The following is a 26,548-nucleotide window of genomic DNA, read 5'->3' as shown; positions in this document are numbered from 1 at the left end:
GGAAAAGAAGATTGGCCCGTGGTTTCTGAGCAAGCCTAGCTTTTGAGAAAGCTAGAGCCTCTTCGATTTTTGAATTGGCCTCTTCGATTTCTGAGCTCGCCTCTTCGATCTCTGAAATCTCGTCGAGTGCTGATTTTTATAGAGGTATGCACGTTTCAAAGCACACTTAAATTTCTGCTTGTAAAAACTCCCTTCTTGCACTTCTACGATCTTGACTTGTCCGTCCTCTTTTTTCTTCAACACCTTTGAAAATGTCTGTCCTTTCCAACCGTCGTTTTGACTTGAACCTTGGTGAAGAAGCATCCATGCCTTCTCCAGACAACATATGACGCTCATCCTTCATATCCCCTACTGGTCCTCTTACCGTTGGGGATTCGGTAATGAAGAATGATATGACCGTTGCAGTGGTGGCCCGGAACCTTGTCATTCCCAAAGATAATAGACTACTTTCCAAACGATCTTATGAGTTGGCTGTTAAGGATTCTCTGACTCTCAGTGTGCAGTGTGCAGGTTCTGTGTCCAATATGGCCCAACGCCTATTTGCTTGAACCCATCAAGTTGAATCATTGGCGGCTGAAGTGATGAGTCTCAAATAGGAGATTAGAGGGCTCAAGCATGAGAATAAACAGTTGCACAGGCTCGTACATAACTAAGCTACAAACATGAAGAGGAAGATTGACCAGATGCAGGAATCTGATGGTCAGATTTTACTTGATCATCAGAGGTTTGTGGGTTTGTTCCAACAGCATTTGCCTTCCTCTTCTGGGGCTGTACCGCGTAATGAAGCTCCAAATGATCAACCTCAGATGCCTCCTCCTTCTGGGGCTCCGCCGACTACTGAGACTTCTCCTAAGCAGCCTTTGTGAAGGCTCTCTCTTATATTTTTCTGCTTAATGTTCCTTTTTTTTTTTATGAAAATGAATGTAAAATACCTTGCATATCTGTCAATGTTTCAAAAATAAACCCACACCAAAAACCATTAAACAAGCAACAAATAAAAATGACAATCATGGCAAAAAAAACTGCAGAAAAGAGAAGGTTTTTAGGAACGCAAAACCAATCATGGAGTAATTCAAAAATCTTCCTTATTTGAATACATGGGTTGCCTCCCAAGAAGCGCTTGCTTTAACGTCTTCCAGCCGGATGAAACTTCCTTCTAAACTTGGATAGGGCCCAGAGCATGGAATTGATCCTTGAATGGAAGGTGATACTTGACGTGATCCGGCAATGGTTTAAATTCTAGTGTAGGTGCCTGAATCATCAAAATCAGCAAGTTAGTATATAATAAAATCGAAGTTGGAGAAGATGGCTTACTTGCTTGCTCCAACACAAACTCAATTACGAACACCACATCAAGGATATGGGACTTGGCCAGATTTGGTGTTTTGAGAGTTATGACTTTTCCTGTGTCATAAAATCCAACTTCTTTGGGAATTTTCGTCTCAAGTGTATCTTCTTTGATGAATTCTAGACACTCCCCATCCACTTCTTGCTCTTGATTCTTTGGAAAGGTTTCGAATATGCCTTTCTCATCCTCTTCTTCCTTGGATTGCATGATCCTGCAAGGAATATGGATATTTGGTGAAACGGGGTCAGGACAAATTGAATTTAGGCTTACCTTGGTTGTAGTGGATAGCATAGAGGGCATATGGGGCTGCAGCAAGGGTGGTTCTTCCCTTGCCGTGGCCTTGCTATTCTCCTCTTCTTTGAGCAGCAGTTGTTCATCCATGTTTTGGCTTGGTTTGGATGTCTTGGGTTCACCTCCAACCTCCATAGCACTTCCCAAAGTGATAGCATCATAGATTTCAAAATCTTCCTTCAAATTTTCAATAGTTGAGTTGGAGAGTTCACTTTGCTCTTGAATTTGTGCGATGAACTTCATAATCTACCCAATTTGCTTCTCCAATTCACCCGTCTTCTTGGCTTAATTTTGCATCTCTTTGTTTCGATTTTTTACTTCCTAGTTCAAAGAGGTGAGTAACTTATTAAACATATCATTATCCAAAAACGTACCTGAATTGAATTGGGCAGATTGTTGTGGTTGCTATGATGGTTCATATGGCCAGTGATAGAACTCATCCGATGGCGGCAAATATTCTTCTTGTTGTGAGCCCTGCGTCAACGAGGTTAGTACATCAAGAATTTCATCATAACTCATAGGCATACTTGAATTTGATTGGAATTGTTGTGGAGGAGGTTGTGGTGGTTGCATAGGTCTTAAATAGAACTCATCTTCTTGCTGCCAATATTCATCTTGTTGGAATTGTTGAGGTTCTCCCCACATGTAATCTGAATAATCTCTCAAATCCGAATTGTAAGCGTTGGAAAACATGTTGTCCCATGATTGGCTATGGCCTTGATAACCCCAAGCATCTTCATTCGCAGCGAATTGAAAACATTAATGAGTTGGATATCCTTGCCCATAGGACACACCATATGTAGGGACACTTTGCATTGTGATCCTTTCGGGATATTGTGACAATTGACAAGTAAGTTTCGCCAATTGAGCTTGAATGGTAGCAAAATCCATGTCTTACTTCTCTAGTACCTGAAATCAAGGAAACAAAACTAAATCAAATATCAAAAGTAAAACAAACAAAAAAAAAAACACAAACAGAAACAAAGTCAGTAACTAAAATCAAAAGACACAAAAATATACAAAAAGAAATAATAAGGGATTAGCAAAGTTGCTAATCCCCAGCAACGGCGCCAAAAATTTGATGCGAATTTTACTTAACACACAAAATCAATTGTAGTAAAGAATGTAAGTAGGGATTGTTCTGGACCGAGGATTAGGAGGGCTTGCTAATAACTTCTAAACTGACTTAAAAACATAAAATTAAGTTTAAAACACCAAACTAGACTCAAAAGATGCAACACAAACTAAAAAGACTCAAAACTAGTTTAAAAGACTCAAAACAGCTTAAAACAATGAATTAGACTCTAAACTGACTCTAGGGATGGTTTTGGACAAAATTAGGTTCTAACTTGACTCAAGACACTTAAAAACACAAATCAAAACAGATTTTGACTAATAAAACACTTTAAAGTAAAGGGGGATTTGATTTTGACGAATTTGAAAACAAAACAAACAGATTGTAAACTAAAACAGATTTTCGACGAATTTGGGTAAACTATGGATGATGGGCTAGCTAGAGGGTTCTTCTCCACACATGACACTTGCACATAAACCAATTTTCAGTTGTTCTTTCGATAAATCATGAAACTCAACACCCCAGGTTAATTAAGTCCACTTAAATTAACCTTTAAGTTCTCCTTAAGTTATTGAATTGGATGGAAAAGCGCATACAACAATTCAAGCATTCTTCAAAAGTCCCTTTCGCACAATAAAGATACAATCAAAGATCATTAAGCATTATGAAAACTATAAGTATTGACGAGGCATTCGTTACTATGATGAGCATGAAACTCCTACCAAGAATTCATTTAACGCGATCGTTTATAAGCGACCTCCACTACTTGTGAATATAAGTTTGTAACTATTAGGTAAAACTCCCTTATACTCTAGCATCACATTCATGCATGCAAACTAAGTGTGCACTCTTAATAAACATACACGAATAAGTTATGACACACCCCGTCCCGAAGGAGGGCGTGCTGGCCGTCACGTGAGAGTGACGTAACCATTTACACAGTTCGGAAGCTTTAAAAAAAAAAAAAAAAAAAAAATTCCAATTACTAAGATAACACACCCGAGGGTGAGTCCTACTTTTGTGAATTCTGTCAGAACACCGTTGGATTCCTCGTGGCCACCAAAGCTCTGCTAACTTGAACCTGGAGGGGCGCAAAACAAAATTGAGTGGGTCAGTAAAACAAAGTTTTTCGAAGACTTTTCATTTAAAACATTTATAACCCCTCACCGTAAAACCTGTATACTTTCCCAGAAAATAGCATATATATAACATATATATAAGCAAAAAGCTCAAATCTCAAACCTTTAACACTTTTCAGAAATATATATATATATATATATATATATAGATATATAACCATATGAAATCTCAAAGCTTGAATCCCAAATCTTTAACATTTTTCAAGAAAAACATGCCATGCCATAAATCAAAATATAAATCAGGTGAAATAAGGAATCAATCGGAGACCCTGCAGTTGGTCCTATACGATTAATTCAATAGCTCAATATCTCACTAAGCCGGAGTCACCACAGTGACCTATACGACCCTACTCTGCACATCACTCGGAACTACGTAAGGTAGTCTATACGATGAAAGGTGTAAAATACGCTCTAGTGCTTCTCTCATCATATCATCAGCGCGCATATCTAAGGTCACCCACCAGTCGGAACCCCTCTAATGGTCTGTACGACTGGCATGTCGGAACCCTCACATGGTCTGTACGACATCCACCTACTTGGATCCAAGGCGAGCGTGCGGTGTGGTGAATAATATAAGCACTAACACCTAGGGTGCAGATTATGAGCTCAAACATCTCAACAACAACAATTCAATGAATAAACGAACTCACCTGACTTAGCTGTGCCTCCACAGCACCATGCAACATGTATGCATCATATATCAATCATATAACTCATATGAAATTCACATTTTCCAAATAATTCTATGCATGGCATTTTCAAAACATAATTTCGCATAAAAGCATTTTTTCTGGGAAAAACAATAGTATATAGGTAATACGAAAACAAAACTGCCCACTCACCTGGAGTTCGCCCACAACTCCCTAGCACCGTACATCAAGGCGTCATGACGATTAGCGCCTAGAACAACAATCAAATCCAACCTCAGAAATTCTGCCGATAGAATACATAACTTATATAAGACACGTCACTACGTAGTTCGATCCGGATGATCTGCAATTCAGATTTCAAATCCGTAACTTCCAGAGGTCCACAATATACCTCTAGGACAACATCCTAAAATTTCATTACCATCCAACGGTCGGATCTTCGTCAATTTCCAAAACTAAGTGACGGTTAACATTCTATTTTATGAACTTACAACTTCAATTCCAGAAGATCCGTAAATCGGATTCCCAATCCGTAAGTTCCTATAATCCTCAAATATTACGTATTACAACGTATCAAAGTTTGGTGACGATCCAACGGTCGGATCGTCAATTCACATTTTCACCTAACCACGAATCGTAACCAACCTAGGTTCAATTATTCAATTTACGTCCATCAATTAACAAAACTGAACCTAGAACCTTAATCACATGCTAATAATGACATTGGCGGGCCATTGGCCACGCGCCGCCGCGGGTGGCGGTTGGCCGCCCCCGGCTCGCCGGAAAATTCAACTATTTCCAAAAATTACCAAAATTTTCAGATTTGAAGATCTCAATGAGTAGAACAACTTTCATACCTGAGGCCAAGGCCAATTTGGCCTGGAAGTGCTTCAATTTCACCAAAACCGTGAAGAACCCTAGAATTTGGGTGTTTCCAATTCGACCTTCAAACTTGTTCCAACGCCTCAATTACCTCTTGGGCTTTGTTCTAGGTCCTACAGGAATGCTAAAGGTGTTAGTAATTGAAAGAAAACATTTCAAAATTTGGAGAATTTAAACAAAAGGGTCGCGGCACCCGTAGGGGTGTTCTTCGCGAAATCACAACGAAATTCAATGATTCTTGGGGTGAAACGTAAAGAGGGAAGGCCTAGATGATGATTAGGAGTGGTACCTTGACTCAATTCGTCGGAAATTTGGACGAAATCCATCGAATTTGGGCGTGGGCACCGCCGGGTCGAAACGACCCACGGGTTCTCCCCAACCCATTTCCTCTTTTCCTCCGCTTCTCACCCTCTCTCCCTTCCTCCTTTCGCTGTTCCGATTGGTCAGTTTCTTCCCCTCTCTGCCTCTGATTCGCTCTCTCTCCTTCTTCTCCGATTGGGCAGTCCGTGGGTCGTTTCGACCCGGCGGTGCCCACGCCCAAATTCGATGGATTTCGTCCAAATTTCCGACGAATTGAGTCAAGGTACCACTCCTAATCATCATCTAGGCCTTCCCTCTTTACGTTTCACCCCAATAATCATTGAATTTCGTTGTGATTTCGCGAAGAACACCCCTACGGGTGCCGCGACCCTTTTGTTTAAATTCTCCAAATTTTGAAATGTTTTCTTTCAATTACTAACACCTTTAGCATTCCTTTAGGACCTAGAACAAAGCCCAAGAGGTAATTGAGGCGTTGGAACAAGTTTGAAGGTCGAATTGGAAACACCCAAATTCTAGGGTTCTTCACGGTTTTGGTGAAATTGAAGCACTTCCAGGCCAAATTGGCCTTGGCCTCAGGTATGAAAGTTGTTCTACTCATTGAGATCTTCAAATCTGAAAATTTTGGTAATTTTTGGAAATAGTTGAATTTTCCGGCGAGCCGGGGGCGGCCAACCGCCACCCGCGGTGGCCCGCGCGGCGGCGCGTGGCCAATGGCCCGCCAATGTTATTATTAGCATGTGATTAAGGTTCTAGGTTCAGTTTTGTTAATTGATGGACGTAAATTGAATAATTGAACCTAGGTTGGTTACGATTCGTGGTTAGGTGAAAATGTGAATTGACGATCCGACCGTTGGATCGTCACCAAACTTTGATACGTTGTAATACGTAATATTTGAGGATTATAGGAACTTACGGATTGGGAATCCGATTTACGGATCTTCTGGAATTGAAGTTGTAAGTTCATAAAATAGAATGTTAACCGTCACTTAGTTTTGGAAATTGACGAAGATCCGACCGTTGGATGGTAATGAAATTTTAGGATGTTGTCCTAGAGGTATATTGTGGACCTCTGGAAGTTACGGATTTGAAATCTGAATTGCAGATCATCCGGATCGAACTACGTAGTGACGTGTCTTATATAAGTTATGTATTCTATCGGCAGAATTTCTGAGGTTGGATTTGATTGTTGTTCTAGGCGCTAATCGTCATGACGCCTTGATGTACTGTGCTAGGGAGTTGTGGGCGAACTCCAGGTGAGTGGGCAGTTTTGTTTTCGTATTACCTATATACTATTGTTTTTCCCAGAAAAAATGCTTTTATGCGAAATTATGTTTTGAAAATGCCATGCATAGAATTATTTGGAAAATGTGAATTTCATATGAGTTATATGATTGATATATGATGCATACATGTTGCATGGTGCTGTGGAGGCACAGGTAAGTCAGGTGAGTTCGTTTATTCATTGAATTGTTGTTGTTGAGATGTTTGAGCTCATAATCTGCACCCTAGGTGTTAGTGCTTATATTATTCACCACACCGCACGCTCGCCTTGGATCCAAGTAGGTGGATGTCGTACAGACCATGTGAGGGTTCCGACATGCCAGTCGTACAGACCATTAGAGGGGTTCCGACTGGTGGGTGACCTTAGATATGCGCGCTGATGATATGATGAGAGAAGCACTAGAGCGTATTTTACACCTTTCATCGTATAGACTACCTTACGTAGTTCCGAGTGATGTGCAGAGTAGGGCCGTATAGGTCACTGTGGTGACTCCGGCTTAGTGAGATATTGAGCTATTGAATTAATCGTATAGGACCAACTGCAGGGTCTCCGATTGATTCCTTATTTCACCTGATTTATATTTTGATTTATGGCATGGCATGTTTTTCTTGAAAAATGTTAAAGATTTGGGATTCAAGCTTTGAGATTTCATATGGTTATATATCTATATATATATATATATATATATATATTTCTGAAAAGTGTTAAAGGTTTGAGATTTGAGCTTTTTGCTTATATATATGTTATATATATGCTATTTTCTGGGAAAGTATACAGGTTTTACGGTGAGGGGTTATAAATGTTTTAAATGAAAAGTCTTCGAAAAACTTTGTTTTACTGACCCACTCAATTTTGTTTTGCGCCCCTCCAGGTTCAAGTTAGCAGAGCTTTGGTGGCCACGAGGAATCCAACGGTGTTCTGACAGAATTCACAAAAGTAGGACTCACCCTCGGGTGTGTTATCTTAGTAATTGGAATTTTTTTTTTTTTTTTTTTTAAAGCTTCCGAACTGTGTAAATGGTTACGTCACTCTCACGTGACGGCCAGCACGCCCTCCTTCGGGACGGGGTGTGTCAAGTTATCAATCAAGCAGTTAAACAAATTGAATTCACAACTTATGAAATCACAACTGAAGGTAATCAATTCATATTGCAAGTATGTTCATGGCTTTGAATTCCCCCCTAGCTAAGGGGGGTTTAGTTCCTCATACTCACAAAGCAAAGATAAACAAATTTAGACATTGAAAACAAAAGAATGAAAACACCTAAAAACGCTCCAACAATCCAACTTGAATGGCAAGCACGTCCAAGGGTCCTCCTTCTTCCCTTTGTTGTATCACAAGGTGTGGTTTGATGGATGCATATGGATATATGGAAGGGAATGGCTGAATGTGTTTAGGTTGGATGGAGGTCACGGCAAGGAAAGGGAAATGAAGGTGCATGGAATTGTGTTTTTGTTGTGGGAATGTGTAGAATGGTTAAGAAGAAAAGACTCTGCCTTGCAGCAGAATGTGTCTTCCTCTTTTCTCCCTAAACTGTCCCTCCTGGATGTGTCTTTGGATGGATATATTTATAGGCTAGGGAGAGGATGTAGTGGGTGATGGTAATGAGTGGATGTAGTGGTAGGTGAATGTGTTGGGTGGTTGAAATGAGTGGATGTAGTGGTAGGTGAATGGATGTGTTGGGTGAAATGAGTGGATGTGTTAGGTGAAATGAGTAGATGTAGTGGTAGGTGAATGGATGTGTTGGGTGAAATAAGTGGATGTAGTGGTAGGTGAATGTGTTGGGTGGTTGTAATGAGTGGCTGTGTTGGGTGAAATGAGTGTGCTAAAATGGTTATTTATAGGGAGAGGATGGTGCACAAACTTCAAATTTCGTCCATTCCTTTTGCTCCAAGCATATGTTATCCATTCCATGCCCAAAAATGCCCCAAAATGCACTTCTTTGCCACATTAACCCTTTGGACCTACAAACACACGAAAATAGCTTAAAATACTAAAATAACTATGAACTAACAACATAAATGCCAAGAAACAAGCTAACTAAGTTGCATAAATATGCTCCTATCAGTAATCCAAGTATCCCCCTGTTGTAAGTTGCACACTTCCGCAGCCATGGTGCTTGGTGCTGCCAACAATTCGACCTGAATTTTTCTCCCAATCTTGTTTTCCACCACTGAGGCGAGGCGAGTCAAAACATCTGCATGGCTATTTGCCGCTTGAGGAATTTGGGTGATCTGGTAGTGGAAATGCTTGAGCAACAATTGTGTTTGTGCCAGATATGCCGCCATGGAGCTATCCTTAGCGTCAAAGTTGTTGGCGACCTGGTTAACCACCAATTGGGAGTAACTGAAGATATCAATTCGTTTAACCCCAAGGTGTTTGGCCAAACGTAAGCCTGCTAAAAGGGCTTCATATTCGGCTTCATTGTTCGACGCCTTGAATTTGAAACAAAAAGCATACTCCATCACCACTTTGTCAAGGGTCGTAAAGACTAGTCCTGCTCCACAACCCTGTTGGTTGGACAAGCCATCAACATATAGACTCCATGCTGGGGATGTTGGTTCTTTTTTCTGAGCTTTCGATGGTAATGAAACCACTTCTTTAGGCGTATAAACAATGTCAACAGGATATGTGAAGTCAGTGATGAAGTCTACCACTGTTTGGCCCTTCTCAGCTGGCTTTGGTTGGTAGGAGATGTCAAACTCACCTAATGCTATCACCCATTTTATCATTCACCCCGAAGTGTCAGGACTTTGGAGTATCTGTCGAAAATGATGATTAGTAAGCACGATAATGGAGTGTGCTTGGAAATAAGGGCGAAGTTTTCGAGCAGACATGACCAATGCTAAAGCCAATTTCTCAATGTTGGAATATCGTGTCTTTATATCTTGTAAGGCCTTGCTAGCATAGTAGACTGGCCGTTTAACATTACCATCCTTTCGAATGAGAACGGAACTTACTGCTGAAGCCGATACCGACAGATAGATAATAAGAGTGTCACCAACCTCAGGTTTGGAAAGCAGATGGGCTTTACTCATGTAGCCTTTGAGGTTCTTGAATGCCTCGGCATATTCATCAGTCCAAGTAATGTACTTCTTACTTCCTTTAAGTGCTTTGAAGAAATGAACACATCTGTCTGTGGCCTTAGAGATGAACCTAGTTAAGGCTACCACCTTGCCAGTAAGGCTCTAGATGTCTTTTGAAGTTACCGGTTCCTTCATGTCGATGATTACTTTGATTTTCCCGAGATTAGCCTCAATGCCTCGTTGGGTTATCATGAAGCCTAAGAATTTTCCAGAGCCTACACCGAAGGCATATTTGTTAGGGGTCAACTGTTGGAAGTATGCCCACAAAGCCACTCATTTGATGTAATAGCTTTTGGAATACTTATTGTATTAAACTATTATATGTTTAATGAAGGGCAAAGCTTATTGTTAATCACTATTTATTGTATCATGTGTTTAAGCAATAAGGGAATCCAAGGAATGTATTTGATCTAAGAGAGAAGTGATTTAAATAAGTTAGATTAACGAGACCTTTCTCTTATGTTCATTCCTAAAACATTCCTAGCCATAGGATTGCCAATTGGGCATTGACAATCCGCTAAGGTTAGTATGTGTTATGTCAACTCAAGCGTGAGTATGACTAGTCTAAAGTCATTTAGTGTTGGACACTAAGACAAACAAATAGGTGCTTGAAAGAGTAATCGAGTTAGGGTTTTCTTGAGGCAAAGATGAGAAACATTTTCTCTCTTTTTCTCTAAAGGAGGCCGGCCACTTAGAGAAGATATAGCTAGCAATCTTTTCTTCTCTAAGTCATCCATTTCATCTTCACACCTCATCCTTGGTGTGGAGACTTAGAGACCCCAAATCTTTGGTGTTTTTGGAGATCCTTTCCTCACATCCTCAAGGAGCAAAGGAGCATCAAAAGGAAGAAAATCACAAGGAAGATCCAAGGAGCTAGGAGGTGACTTGAAGGCCCTCCACTTGGGTGAATCCCTTGTTTAAACAAGGATGAGCTTCAAGGGTAATGAATCTCTAAAACCTTCTTTCTCTTTAATGTTGTTAAAGAGTCTTGTGGTTCACCATTCACTAGGCTTTGAAAGTCATGGGTTTTGGAATTGTTTTTGAATGCATGCCTACTTTAATGTGTTAATAGTTTGCATATGTGTTCAAATATTCTCACATGTTCTTAGCTAGCACAAAATTGTTCCTTCAAGTGGTATCAAGAGCCTAGGTCTAGTTTATGGTGAATCCTTTTGGGTTATGTTATAAATGTTACAAGCTTTGTTCTTGCTTTTGAATATAAATTTTGCTTGAAAATTTAGCATCTCAAATGTTGTAGATGTAGTTCATTTAAGCATGAATATTGGAACCAAAATTTGGTGCCATGTATGTTGGGAAATTCGGCCAAATCCAAAGGGTGGATTTTTTGGTTCATGTTTGTCTTGTTAAAAGAGTTTTAAAGTGACTTTTGGAACCCCTAAGTACCCTAGGATGTTAACCCTCTTTTGTGTAGTGAAAATTTGAGTTTTATTGTGTGAAAACATTCATGGAGCTCTTATGAGTTTTCATGTGTGTTCTTCAATATTCTTGATGTTCTTACCAAGAACAAAAAGGTTTGGAGTTTTGATTCAAAATGTTTGGTGTTTTTCATAAAGTTTTGGTTTATAATTAATTGGTGATGGATGATTGGTGATGGATGATTTATGTCTTTATTGTTTGACAAAACATTTTCTTACAACCTATACCAATCAACTTTTCCTCACCTACCTATCCACTTGCACAAAACACTTTCAAATTTTGAATTTTTCACCAAAACCTTTCCCCCCTCCTTTTTCACTACCAAAACCGGCCACCCCTTAATGGGGGTACTTTTGGGGCCTTTTATGCAATTACATAAAGTTTTGATACTTTTGTGTATTTGTACTTTGGCCCAAAAGTTTACGTTTTTTCGTTAAGGCCCAAAAACGCTAAAGGACAAATTGTTTTGCTCCTTTAATGAAGTTTTTCCTATTGTTGAAATTTTTTGGTTCTAGTTGTAATTACATGAAGTTGTGGACTCTTGTGTTTTTACAAAGTGACCCCAAAAGTTTATGTTTTAACCTTATGGCCCAATTGTTGTGGTCATTGTTTTTCGGCCCAAAAGATGATGAGAACAAAATGGTTTTGTCTCTTTAATGAGAATTGGATTTTCATTTCATTTAGTTCCATTTAAATCAATTCTATGAATCCGAAAACCAATTGTTTAAGTTGCTTTCTTAGTTAATTTGATTGATTAAGAAAAGGGTGATTATGAACCAAAGGCCTCGATAATTGAGTTATGTGATTGGCCGCTTTACATTGTGAATGTTTGGGTTAAGTAGTTTAGATTTGAATGTAATTTGATTAGTTCAAATTTGTTGTAAAAGGACATAAGTCCTTCTAATTTGTTGTAAAGGGGCATAAGCCCTTCTCTTTATTTCATGTATTCCTTTTTGTTTATATGTATACAAATTGGAATAGTTGGGTCCAACGCCCAATAGGAAATAACGGTTTAATTAGATTAAACGCGTAACTAAAATCAACAACTATCTACCTTAAACCCAAGGTCCAACACAAGGCTCATGTTGGATCAAATCAAACGGTTCATAATCATCCTAAGACCTAATATGACTATATAGTCCATATAAGGATGCAATGCATTCGTTAGTAGTTCCATATAGTCTCGCTTGTTTCATCGAAATAGTGGGAGTATTATATACTACTAATTCATATTAACTTGGACCAATGGTTGTGATAGGCCCAAGTTCTTTTAATAAGATTAAAATAAAATTGATGTAGCCCAACACAACTCCCTCAACAAAACGAATATTAAGTTGATAAGTGAGAGATGCTTTGAACATCTCTTCGTAGGCCTTCCACCATGGTGGGCTCCAATCGTTTGTGACTCCTACACCTACGTCACCCTATCATGGGGAAGTTCAATGTACGTGCTTACATTCAGTAGGAGTCCATATGTACATACATGATGTGGTGAGGTAGGCAACGAGGATGGCCGACATCATATCATTGTGAGGCTATTCTTGAACCCCTACACGAACTAGCATGGTGGGAATAACTTAACTAAGTGCAATGGTGCCAACATCATATCATTGTGAGGCATCATTCTCTAGAGGCCAAACTAGATGGGTAATTACAAGAGTTGTAAATGACTAAAGCGTTATTCTCTCATCATTATTTTTGCTAACCAACATCGTATCATCGTGAGGTGGGCTTGGTAATGGTGAGCCTCCCATACCCCGCTAAGAGTTCAACATAACTCTCGAATTCCATTGAGGGATGTAGAATTTGCCAAAAATAGTGGGTGGTACTATTTGATTTAAGAGCCAATCAAGTAGTTTTAAAATCAACAATCTAATATGATTTCTGTTATGTTATGTAGTTAACGACATGCCTAAAATTACACCCACCATTATACTTGACAAAAGGGGCCTTAGGGGCCAACGTTTCCTTGCTTGGTATCGCCACATTGAGATTGTCTCAAAGGTGAAAGACATATTGTTTGTGGTTAAGCAATCCCCTCCTCATGTACCTCCTACGAAACTAGCTTCAAAGGAGGAGTGTCAAAATTATGATAGACACTATGAGGATGACTTACAAGCCAAATACTTAATCATCACTTCACTTAGTGAGGAGCTTATGAAGCTACATAAGCACATGGACACTTCTTGTGCCATGGTTGAAAGTTTGCATAAGATGCATGACATTGAGACTAGTAATGTACGATTCTCAAATATTTGTAGTCTATTGAATGCCAAAATGGCAAAGGGGACATCGATTCATAAACATGGACAAAAGATGGAAAGGATCTTTCAAGATCTTGAGAGTTTAGGAACTTCCATCGATGGGAAAATGGCCCAAGACTTTTTCCTTGCATCTCTCCAGGATGATTTCACTAAGTTTATTGTAAACTATAAAGTGAATAGATTCGATCATACTTTTACCGAGATGATTGACATGTGTTGTAAGTTTGAACAAGGTTTCAAAAGGGACAGTGGGAGTGAGAATGCAATCACAAGGAAAAGGTTACATAAGAAGAAGGCAATAAAATCCAAAGGAACATGCTTTCATTGTGGAAAGGATGAACGTTGGAAGAAGAAATACAGGGTGCGCATTACGAGCCTTATGACACGAACTTTAGAAGGGACTATTTCTGTCATAGAGAGTGATTTTACAGTGAGCTCCAATTCTTGGATATTTGATTCAGGCGCTAGTCAACATATCTGCTATTCATTGGAGAGACTAACAGGGAGCAGAACATTGCGCAATGGGAAGATCATTGTGCGAGTTGGGAACGGTACTAAGATCTCTGCTAAAGCAATAGGCACCTACATTCTTAAACTACCCTCTGGGGAAGTCTTGAAACTTAAAAATTGTTTATATTTTCCTTCATGTATAAAGAATTTGATTTCTATCTCTAAGCTTTTACGAGATGGGCATTTAAAATTGTTTGACAAAATGAGTTGCACTTTATACTTGAACGGTCATATTATCTCTCATGGTAATATGATAGAGGGACTTTTTCATCTAGAGATAAGTAGTGGGATGCACTGTATTGAAAGCGGGAATACCTCAAAACCCAAAAGGGCTAGAGAAGAAGTTAACCGAGAAAAGATGTGGCATCTTAAACTTGGACATGTGAACCTTGATACAACCTCTGCAACTTCTTCATTAAAGGGCACGACAATAGTTCCCATAATCTGGCCGTGGGGGTGCAAGGCTCCAATGTATTGGTTGCTGAGTTATATGCTCTTCGTAATGGTTGTTTCAAGGGCATCCTCGTTCAATTCCTCAAGGAATTCCTGCGTCAAAGAGTCAATTACATCAATAGAGAAACAAGAGTGGTCATCATAAGGATATCTCATAGCATTAGAAATATTGAAATCAATAACTTCCCCATCAAATTTCATGGTCAATGTTCCTTTGAATACATCTATCTTTGTGCGGGCTGTCTTCATGAATGGCCTACCTAGGAGAATAGGCAAAGATGTGGAATGGGCTGAATCTTCCATGTCAAGAACGTAAAAATCAGCCAGGAAGATCAAATGGTTCACCTGCACTAAAACATCATCCAATACTCATTTTAGATAAGCGTTAAAATGATCAGCCAATTGTATGATCACACCATCATTTTTCAATTCACCCAAGTTCATAGATGCATAAATAGAATAAGGCATGACATTTATAGATGCACCTAAGTCGAGCATTGCATGTTCAAACTGATTAGTGCCAATTACACAAGGAATCATAAAACTACCTGGGTCTTTGCATTTAGTGGGCAGTTTACGTTGCAAGACGGCTGAAACATTTTCACTTACCATAACCACCTTTTTGTTTGACATTCTTCTCTTGGTTGTGCACAGCTCCTTGAGAAATTTGGCATATTTCGGGACTTGTTTAATTGCCTCAAGGAGTGGAATGTTTACTTGCACTTTCTGGAATGTTTCAAGAATGTCCTTCTCATTCTCATCCTTCTTTGATTGTATGAACCTACGAGGAAAAGGAACATGGGTCAGATTAATATTAACTAAATTTGAACCCAACTTACCTTGTTTGGCTGAATTAGGAGTGATAGGGACCTACGGCAAAAGGGGGTTCACTTTTGTCATGGGTGTGTTAGTGCTTTCTTCCTCATTTTGCAGCTTTTCATCTTCTTTCGGGGCAGATTTGGGAATATCGGACTTAATTCCAACTTCTTTTCCACTAAGCAAAGTGATGGCTTTGGCAGATTCGAATCCTCCATTCGAAGTCACATTTGTTGAACTAGGTAACTTACCTTGTTCTCTACTGAATTGCCCCATGAATTCAATCGTTTGTCCCACTTGTTTCTTCAAGTCTTCCACCTCATTGGCTTGATTTTGCATGCCCTGTGCCACATTGGTTAATAATTGAACAAGTTAATCATTATCCATGGACGAACCTGTTCTAGATTGGGCCGGGGGTGGTTGATTTTGTTGATAGGGCCGTGGAAACCCAGGGGGGTTTTAACGAAATCCCCCTTGTTGTGTAGGTTGTTGGGGTTCTCTCCACTTCATATTAGAGTGATCTCTCTATCTGGGGTTGTATGTGTTTGAGTATGGATCATATTTGGTTTGGTTTTGGCCTTGGAATCCAATAGCATTGGTAGATTCCCATCCTCCATTGTCGATCAACTGAGCGCACTTCTCGGATAGATGCCCTTGGATGGAGCACACGGTGCAAACCTGATTTTCTTGTGCTTTTGACCCAACTACAACCTGAGACACAAGAGAGGTAAGATTAGCTAATTGTGATTGAATTTCAGAAATTGCATTTACCTCATTCACACTATGTTGTCGTGGGCCTTCTCTTTGTCCAACACTCTCATATTGTTTGTGCATTATGGGCTCGATTTGTAATTAAAGTCTTGGCAGCCACCAGAGTCTTGTCCACTAATGCGCCACCCGCTAAGGCATCTAGCATTTGGCGTTCAATGGGGAGGAGTCCTTCGTAGAAGTACTGAATGAGCAGCTCCTCCTTCATTTGGTGTTGTGGACTGAAGGAATATTTTGTGAAAACAAGTTCATTTAAGCAACATCAATAAGCATGCAATTAACAATTAAAGGCGGAATCATGCTTGCATGCACTTAAAAACAAAACATTAACCATGAAATTCAAAGCCTAGTAGATTGGTGAACCAAAACTCAACTCAAAACAAAGTGAGTTGAAATTGTACCTTTGTAGATTCCTCTTTGCATAAGCAAAGGCTAATCACCCAAAGAGAGGGCCTTCATTCCTTGCATCTAAAATCTATGGATTTGGATGGATGAATAGGTTTCTCCAAGTTCCCAAAATAGGGAACCTCTAAGTCTCTTCACCAAGGAGAGATTGGAGAAGATATGAGTGACCTTGGAGTAGTAGGATTGCTAGATGTACCCTCCAAGGTGACCTTCCTCCTAGAGAGAAAAGGAGAGACATGTTCTCACCAATTTTCTCCAAAAAGAAGCCTTAATGAATTTTTAGCTATAAAGTCCTTTATATAGTCTCTTCAAATAAGTGACCTAAAGAACCAAAACCAATTTTCTCCTTCATGGCCGGCCACCTAAAGGGATTTGGGCTTTTGGGCCTTTTTGAATCTTTATTCATTAAATTGTCATACAACTTAAGTTAATGGGCTTGACGTTCAAAGCCCATTGGGCCTTAAGGTCCAAAACTATCCCGAGGTTTTTAACGAACTTATTCGTTTGATTAATTAACATATTAATTAATCCTTGCCATAAATAAATGATTAAACCATTTAATCATTCTTACTCATCTCCGTTTAATCTCCAATCTCCACCTCTTATGGTGTGCGATCCATTAGGTTCCTTTTAGCGAGGCAGTGGGCGATTAAAACCATTTTACATCGATTGTGAATTGAAACTTACTTTCAATTCTCCCTTTAGTGATTACACACGTTTAGGGCTTCCACAAACCATGAGTGACACCTAGCAGCATATCATGGTTACCCAAGCTAATCAGAAGAGGTTAGAGAACCTATTCAGTTTGGGATTACAAATGCAATACGGTCTTTCTCTAATCTAATACTCTTGACCACATTGTTTGGTTTGATAGTTTATATGTTCATGTCTACTATCCAATGTGATTCGTGTGCTTATATGATTTCCTTGAATGTGATTTAGAACGACTTTTCTAAATCTCATTCATACTCTGGCCAGAGATTCTAAATCATATCATAGAGTATTCTCCCTCAAACAGTTTGAAGGTTAGAGATCCCTTGTTGCGCATTCACTTGCCTCCATGGCTAAGTGGCTTAACCCCAACGATGCCGTGGACACCCTCCTGATGGAGTGACTTTGACATAATCAAAGATCAAGGACTTAACCACAAGACAACTATGATGCCTCAGGTCAAAGGACTACTTTGCATTATCCCAAGCATGAGTTCTCATGTGACATGAGTATGAGAACTCTTCGTCGATCACGTTCAGTGAACTCATTCTCTATTGAGCACCTACGTACTTGTCTTGATGTCACACACACCAATGACTCGAGACTAGTCACTCTCCCTGAGAGAAGACATAGCACGTACCGATCTTGACGGACTGTCAATGCCCAATTGGCAATCCTATGATCAGGAACATTTAGGATGTGTCTACGAAAGAATGGTCTCACGAATCTAACTTCATTAGATTACATTCTCCCAATCACATATTCCTTGGACTTTATCGTTTAAGCATATAACATTTATATGAGACGGCTCAAACAATAATCTTTGCCCTTTATATTAAACTAGATTAGTTTAACATGTGAAATGTACGTAAAGTATCATCATATGATTGGCTTTAGGGCACATTTCCAACAATCTCCCACTTGCACTAGAGCCAATCAGCTTAGTCATCAGTGATGATACCTCTTATGTAGACATTTCATAAATGGCTGAATAGTAGGCCTAGGCAATGGATATCTATATGTTATCCATAGAAGCAACCTTGAGAATAACGACGTCACCATTATACATGATTCTCAATCATGTGGTTCGGTCTCTCATATGAGTTCGGATCTTGATGAGACCTTGATTCCCTGGCTTGAGCTATCGCCCCATTAGTGTCATAGTGTCGATACACTAGATACACTTTCTGGTTGGAACCGAATAGAGAGTTCATAAATGAACTTTCCCATCCAAACAACATTGTTGCAAACTTCTATATGGCAATATACCTTGCATTCATAATGGAACATACTAAAGTCATTACTTTAATGTTTCCATCCAAATATCTCTTTAGTCATAATAAAGAGATATCTGTTTATCTCTTCATTCATAATGAAGAAACATCCAATGATGGATTAGATTCATAATCTAATACATTTACGCTTCCATTACGTTACTCTAATTCTTCCTCATTCTTTGAGGAATCTTTCCTTTAGTATTTCTTAAATACTTAAGGACTCACTTGACAGTTGTCATGGTTCTGATCCTGGGCTTGCACTGATATCGTCTTGTACCGTTCTAGGTACAACTCATATCAATGTTTTTCATACAATATGAAATACATAAATCACCTTTATGCGTATGCATAAAGGATTCTATTTACGCATTATTTCTTTGGGAGTTAAAGGGTACGTTCCCTTTGAGAAGGGCAACTTGCTAGTCACACTAAAGTCATCCTTCTAATTGAAGTTTATCATCACATGAGAAACTTCCTAGAATCTTTTGTCTATTATTAGGGATTGATATAATCAAATTATATCTTGAAATCTATCATTATAGATTTACTTCCCATGTTTATAGACAATGCCTCCCATATACATTCTATCGTTTATAGAATGTTTAAAGTCATAACTTTAACGAAGAAATATTCTTTTCATTTCCAAAATTAATATATCATATATACATTCATATATATCACATATATATTTATATATATATATACAAATTTAGGAATATGATTAACTCCCACTAATCTTTTGTAAACCTAGTAAACAAAAGATTCATTTACATCTTTATGAGAAAGCAAACGATTTGACCTTTCTCTCATAAGACGTTTATAGCTCCCACTAGCTTGCTAAGATCCATGATGGATGGATCTCTACAACTTACATGTCTTGTGATTCATAGTTTTAGACATATATTATCAAGACTATCTTAATAATGGTTTCGGAAACCTATATTATGTCCAAACATTAAATCACCATTTAGTTGTAGCTAGCATTCTTCGAATTAATTGAAACTAAGACTACGTCAAAATTGGTTCCTTCAAAGTCAACCAATCTCTTTGATTGTAGTCACCTTAAGCTACCAATTAGCTTATGAAGGTTTCATTATTTCGGGTTAAATGGTACTTTACCATTTCCTTGAGTATATATCATATATACACTCAATGTAGTCATAAGGATTTTCATTCTTATTTCTTTCGAATTAAGAGGTGCAACTCTATGACATAGTCATAAAGTTCAAACCATTCAACTGAGACGGTTTATAAATCCTTCTCGACTACCTTGGAGCTTGTGGTATAGGAACTAGGTTGTTATATTTGTTGATTACTTTCTTGTCACTCAAAGAACCCATTCTTTGAGTTCTATCTCTCGTTCATTTGCTCTTAGGCAAATCACATTGTAGGATTACAATGAACTACCCAACAAAACAACATTTGTTAGTTGGTTTATAGAAGCGATATCCAAAAGTTAATTTAAGGATATCCTACAAGATTGTTATCAAACAAATATTGCTTATAAGCACACAACCCCAAATCTTAACATGCTTAAGATTTGTCTTTCTTTCCAACTACATCTTATGGAGTCATGAAAAATTTGGAAGATCTTCTAATTGACAATCATATTGTCTTAGAAGCATATATATCCTATATATGGGTAATAGATAACATCTAACGAACTAAATCTTATTCGAGTTCGTTCTTCTCCTTATGGAGAAATCTATTATCTTATGATGCTTATTTCCTTGATATCTTTCAAGGAAACTGTTTTAAAGTGTTACCTTATCTTGGATCAAATCTAAGGAGGTAATTACTTTAGACGTCTTACTCATCAACTTACATTACTTGAATTCTTTGAAACATTTTGCAAAGTATTCGGACTTGTGTTTATTCAAAATAAACTATAGTCCAACCGAGAGTGATCTTCGGTGAATGTCATACAACATGAGTAGTATTATGTTTGTGGACAAGTGCCACTAACATCTAAGTGAATTAACCTCCACAACTTTGTGATTCTTTCTTCTTTCCAAAAGAATAAAGATTCAAACATTTCGCCTCTATACAATTTTAACAAGAAGGTATTGGATCCGGATCTAACGATCCAAAGCATCCATCTATGACCAACTCGTAATTTATGTTTTAGAGGTATCACAACTTTAGTTGGGATTAGTCACTACCTTGCAACCTTTTGGGTTTTAAGCATCATTATTTTCTAAACAGTTAACACTACCATATTATCTCTACTATAGAGATAATTAATTAGATTACCATAATCCAATCATTGATTAATAAAGAACAATGTTTTGTCAAACAAAACATTTATCCCTTTCACATAGTGACGGAATTTAGTTCCTTAAAATTGGAATGTAAAGATAATCTTTGGTTTTTCCAATTTCTTTGGTAGTTCATATGAGGAAGTAAGTACCATCTGCTTTCGCAGAGATCTACATTTGATTCACGTTTCGAATGTGAAGTATTTTCTCTTCTCTCATTAATCTTCTACTTCTTATTAGCCACACTTTTACAACGATTGTAAAACATAGTTACTAATACGGAATCAAGCATTCAAGTAGAAGAACCAACTGTTTTGAACTATTCAAGAACAATTTACAACACCTTCGAAAGGTGTGTTCTTGACACTTGCAAGACATTTCTTTGCAAATACCCCTTCCAATGTCCATCCTTTCATAAAGAAAGTTTGTTCCCTTGGAGTTAATTTTATCTTCTTCATTTGACTTCTCCTTTGACTACAATAGTCATGGTCCCTAAACTCCCACTATCTCTCTTGAAACTTATTTCAATTGTGTTGTACACATCAAACATTTTGGAGAGCATGTGGTCATTGTTCACTACATAGTTTACAATAAACTTAGTGAACCATTAGGATAGGGACACATAGGTGAAGTCTTTGCCTAGTTTCCGTCTCGTTAAGTGGTTTATCACTTCAACACTCAATGATTCAAAATCATCATAAGTCCATGTTAATGGACTATTTTTGTCAACCAACCATTATGTTCTAAACATAATTACAAACCTTCAAGAGTTGTACAAGGCAACTCTCATTTCTTCATACAACAATTTGTAAGTGAAGAATCATGGCACATAAAGTGTCCATGCCTTTGTGCTTTCTTCTCAAGTTCTTTGTTCATTTAACAAAGAAACAAGCACTAGTGTTTGCATTGACTAAGGGTTGTTCAAAGCAACTATTATTTCTTCATACAACGATTTGTAAGTGAAGAACTTAATAACACTAAAAGTGTCCTTGTCATTATGCTAATCTTCGTAAGTTCCTTTGTTCATTTAACAAAGGATTAAGCATTGGTTGTTTGTGTTGTCCTCTTCATGATAGACTTTTCTAACATGTTCTTCCAATGATACATTATCATTAGGAAGATTGTGAGGATGAGACTACTTAGATACATATGCAATCTTTATAAGACATTCTTCGGGATTGTGGTACTAAGTCCGGAAACTAAAACATTCGGTTTTATTTGTCAAGTGTTGGATAGCGTTTGCAAATATATTGGTAAACAAATACATAACGAATATAAATTGATTGATTTTAAGCCATTTGATTCGGGTCTTTAAATCAAATTAGCACCACCCACTATTTTTGGCAAATTCCATATCCCTCATTGGAATTCGAGAGTTTTGGTGGAAACTCTTAGTAGGTTATGGGAGGCTCACTATTACCAAGCCCACCTCAGAAGAACTCCATATTGGCTAGCAACAATAATAATGAGATAGTACGCTTACTCATTTGCAACTAATGCAAGTACCTATCTTATTTGGCCTCTAGAGAATGATGCCTCAGAAGAACTCCATATTGGCACCATTGCACTTAGTTAAGTCATTCCCACCATGCTAGTTCAAGTAGGGGTTCAAGAATGGCCTCAGAAGAACTCCATATTGGCCATACTCGTTGCCTACTTTCACTTCATCATATGTTTATAGGCTTCTCCTGAATGTAAGCACATACTTTGCAACCCCAGAACTGGACGAATACATTGTATGAGTCACAAACGATTGAAGCCTACCACGGTGGAAGGCCACGAAAGAGTGTTCAAAGCACTCTCACGCTTTTCAACTTAATATTGGTTTGGTTGAGGGTTTTAGGTCTCATCACACATAAACATACATTTTAATCTCTATTAAAACTATTTTGGTCCTATTACAACTATTGGTCCATATGATTGTTTTTAGTTGTATATAATACTCCCACTATGCTTATAAAACGGTTTTTAAAGCAAGAGTATATGATACTACTAACATAACCTTTGCATTCATTTGATGGACTATATAGTTGCCTTAGGGCCTTAGGATGATTATGAACCTTTGTTTAGATTCAACACGAGCCTTGTGTTGAATCTTGGTCTAGGGATGGTGATTGATTTTAGTTACGCGTTTAATCACATTAAGGCGTGTTGTCTTAGGGGCGTTGGACCCAACTACTTCATTTTCATGCATATCAAATAAAGCAAGAAAGAAGTACTTCAAAGTAAAGGTGAGCTTATGCTCATTACAACATTTGCATATAACAAATTACTTTAAAGTAAAGAAGAGCTTAAGCCCTTTTACAACATTTGATCAAATCAAATTACAACCAAAATCTAATCTACACATTCCCATGGTTCAAACAAATTTGAAACGGCCTTTCACATAGCTCAATTATATTAGGCTTAGGTTCATAATCACCCTTTAATTAATTAACACTTTAACTAATTAAATTGAATGCAACATTTTCATTTGGTTTTTGTATCCATAAAATTGATTTAAATGGAGCTAAACAAAATGAAAATCCAATTCTCATTTAAAGAGACAAAACAATTTTGTTCTCTACCTAATTTGGGCCAATATGCAATAACCACAACTTTTGGGCCATAAAGCAATTAACCTCAACTTTTGGGCTATATTGCAAAACTTTTGGGTTCACTTTGTAAAGACACAAAAGTCCACTACTTCATGTAATTACAATAGAACCCAAAATTTAATCAATGCAAAAACTTCATTAAAGGATCAAAACAATTTGTCCTTTAGCGTTTTTGGACCTTAACGTAAAAACGTAAACTTTTGGGCCAAAGTGCAAATACACAAAAGTATCAAAACTTTATGTAATTGCATAAAAGACCCAAAAGTACTCCCATTGAGGGAGGGCCGGTTTTTAGAGAGGGAAAGGGAGTGGAGATAAGTCCACAAAAATTTGGAAATTTTTTCAACAATTTCATAAAGCCTTGCAAGTGGTTTTTGGTTGGTGTAAATCATAAAACCATGCATGTGGTGTGTAAGGTGTGTAAGGTGTGTAAGTCTTACACACCCATCACAATTTCTATCACCTTTAAAAAATATAAATGTTTTGATGATAGATATTTCACACCAATCAACACAAAACAAAGACTTTATGAAATTAATCAAAACTTTGAATCAAAACACCAAACTTTTTGTTCTTGGCAAAAATGTCAAGAACAATGAAGAACATTCATGAAAAACACAAAATTTTTCCATGAACTTTTTTCACCCAAAAACATCCCAAAACCATTCAAACTTTAGGGAAATAACATCTAACCAAACTAGGGTACATAGGGGTTCCAAAAGTCACTTGAAAACACTTTTAACAAGTCAAACAAGAACCCAAAAATCCACCCTTTGGATTTGGCCGAAAATCCCCAAAGTCATGGCACCAAATTTTAGCTCCAATATTCATGCTCATATGAACTACATCTACAACATTTGAGATGGCAAATTTTCTAACAAAATTTACATTCAAAGAAACAAGAATAAAGCTTGGAACATATTACAACTTTTAAATCACAAACTATGAACTACAAAACCCAAAAGGATTCACCAACTACTAGACCTAGGCTCTGATACCACTTGAAGGAATATTTTGTGAAAACAAGTTCATTTAAGCAACATCAATAAGCATGCAATTAACAATTAAAGGCGGAGTCATGCTTGCATGCACTTAAAAACAAAACATTAACCATGAAATTCAAAGCCTAGTAGATTGGTGAACCAAAACTCAACTCAAAACAAAGTGAGTTGAAATTGTACCTTTGTAGATTCCTCTTTGCATAAGCAAAGGCTAATCACCCAAAGAGAGGGCCTTCATTCCTTGCATCTAAAATCTATGGATTTGGATGGATGAATAGGTTTCTCCAAGTTCCCAAAATAGGGAACCTCTAAGTCTCTTCACCAAGGAGAGATTGGAGAAGATATGAGTGACCTTGGAGTAGTAGGATTGCTAGATGTACCCTCCAAGGTGACCTTCCTCCTAGAGAGAAAAGGAGAGACATGTTCTCACCAATTTTCTCCAAAAAGAAGCCTTAATGAATTTTTAGCTATAAAGTCCTTTATATAGTCTCTTCAAATAAGTGACCTAAAGAACCAAAACCAATTTTCTCCTTCATGGCCGGCCACCTAAAGGGATTTGGGCTTTTGGGCCTTTTTGAATCTTTATTCATTAAATTGTCATACAACTTAAGTTAATGGGCTTGACGATCAAAGCCCATTGGGCCTTAAGGTCCAAAACTATCCCGAGGTTTTTAACGAACTTATTCGTTTGATTAATTAACATATTAATTAATCCTTGCCATAAATAAATGATTAAACCATTTAATCATTCTTACTCATCTCCGTTTAATCTCCAATCTCCACCTCTTATGGTGTGCGATCCATTAGGTTCCTTTTAGCGAGGCAGTGGGCGATTAAAACCATTTTACATCGATTGTGAATTGAAACTTACTTTCAATTCTCCCTTTAGTGATTACACACGTTTAGGGCTTCCACAAACCATGAGTGACACCTAGCAGCATATCATGGTTACCCAAGCTAATCAGAAGAGGTTAGAGAACCTATTCAGTTTGGGATTACAAATGCAATACGGTCTTTCTCTAATCTAATACTCTTGACCACATTGTTTGCTTTGATAGTTTATATGTTCATGTCTACTATCCAATGTGATTCGTGTGCTTATATGATTTCCTTGAATGTGATTTAGAACGACTTTTCTAAATCTCATTCATACTCTGGCCAGAGATTCTAAATCATATCATAGAGTATTCTCCCTCAAACAGTTTGAAGGTTAGAGATCCCTTGTTGCGCATTCACTTGCCTCCATGGCTAAGTGGCTTAACCCCAACGATGCTGTGGACACCCTCCTGATGGAGTGACTTTGACATAATCAAAGATCAAGGACTTAACCACAAGACAACTATGATGCCTCAGGTCAAAGGACTACTTTGCATTATCCCAACCATGAGTTCTCATGTGACATGAGTATGAGAACTCTTCGTCGATCACGTTCAGTGAACTCATTCTCTATTGAGCACCTACGTACTTGTCTTGATGTCACACACACCAATGACTCGAGACTAGTCACTCTCCCTGAGAGAAGACATAGTACGTACCGATCTTGACGGACTGTCAATGCCCAATTGGCAATCCTATGATCAGGAACATTTAGGATGTGTCTACGAAAGAATGGTCTCACGAATCTAACTTCATTAGATTACATTCTCCCAATCACATATTCCTTGGACTTTATCGTTTAAGCATATAACATTTATATGAGACGGCTCAAACAATAATCTTTGCCCTTTATATTAAACTAGATTAGTTTAACATGTGAAATGTACGTAAAGTATCATCATATGATTGGCTTTAGGGCACATTTCCAACATGGACATGAAGCTACAAAACTTTTAAAACATTCATAATAAGTTGGAAACGATTCACCTTGATTTTGCTAGATGCCACTAATCTGTTTCCTCAAAAGAATGACTCTTGAGGTTCGAAAGAACTTCTCTAAGAACGCTCATTTCATGCTTTCCCAAGATGTAACCGTCCCAA

General features: G+C 38.0%; 1 protein-coding gene and 2 long non-coding RNA genes across 7 annotated transcripts in view; 1 reads left to right on the top strand and 2 right to left on the bottom strand.

Moving 5' to 3' along the window:
• Positions 1-5,814, bottom strand: part of LOC139197027 (uncharacterized) — a 100,043-nt gene extending 94,229 nt beyond the window's left edge. The window contains exons 1-4 of one of the 3 annotated variants that reach the window (XR_011581991.1): positions 5,675-5,814; positions 5,361-5,498; positions 4,696-4,753; positions 3,669-3,795 (exon numbers count right to left, since the gene is read on the bottom strand). This is a non-coding gene — a long non-coding RNA (uncharacterized lncRNA). Of the gene's footprint in view, positions 1-3,668; positions 3,796-4,582; positions 4,754-5,360; positions 5,499-5,674 lie in introns of those variants that run through there. The other 2 variants (XR_011581992.1, XR_011581993.1) reach the window with 2 other exon arrangements.
• Positions 5,815-5,889: 75 nt separating this feature from the next.
• Positions 5,890-8,058, top strand: LOC139197025 (uncharacterized). Of its 3 annotated transcripts, XR_011581990.1 has the most exons (4): positions 5,890-5,968; positions 6,145-6,282; positions 6,902-6,959; positions 7,860-8,058. It is a non-coding gene; the product is annotated as an uncharacterized lncRNA (long non-coding RNA). The 3 variants fall into 3 exon arrangements; XR_011581989.1 differs by lacking the exon at positions 6,902-6,959; XR_011581988.1 differs by lacking the exon at positions 7,860-8,058 and having other exon boundaries at positions 6,902-7,367.
• Positions 8,059-14,771: 6,713 nt separating this feature from the next.
• LOC139196827 (uncharacterized) lies at positions 14,772-16,530 on the bottom strand. The gene is made up of 5 exons (XM_070823171.1): positions 16,426-16,530; positions 16,233-16,265; positions 15,613-15,896; positions 15,348-15,519; positions 14,772-15,083 (listed from the first exon to the last, which is right to left on the bottom strand). Exons 1-5 carry the CDS (start codon positions 16,528-16,530, stop codon positions 14,772-14,774), a joined length of 906 nt encoding a protein of 301 aa, XP_070679272.1.
• Between the last annotated feature and the right edge of the window lie 10,018 nt (positions 16,531-26,548).

This window comes from Malus domestica, chromosome 06 (assembly GCF_042453785.1).
Source record: "Malus domestica chromosome 06, GDT2T_hap1".
Classification (NCBI taxonomy): domain Eukaryota; kingdom Viridiplantae; phylum Streptophyta; class Magnoliopsida; order Rosales; family Rosaceae; genus Malus; species Malus domestica.
Note: the sequence above shows the minus strand (reverse complement) of the source record. Positions and strands in the feature narration are given on the sequence as shown.

Excerpts from the sequence above, each read along its gene's own strand:
- LOC139196827 (XM_070823171.1), bottom strand. The coding sequence starts at position 16,530 with ATGAAGGAGGAGCTGCTCATTCAGTACTTCTACGAAGGACTCCTCCCC. Across the intron at positions 15,520-15,612 it reads AAAGTGAACCCCCTTTTGCC|GTTCATACAATCAAAGAAGG; the intron begins GTAGGTCCCTAT and ends TTTTCCTCGTAG. Across the intron at positions 15,084-15,347 it reads CAAACAAAAAGGTGGTTATG|GTGAACCATTTGATCTTCCT; the intron begins GTAAGTGAAAAT and ends GTTTTAGTGCAG.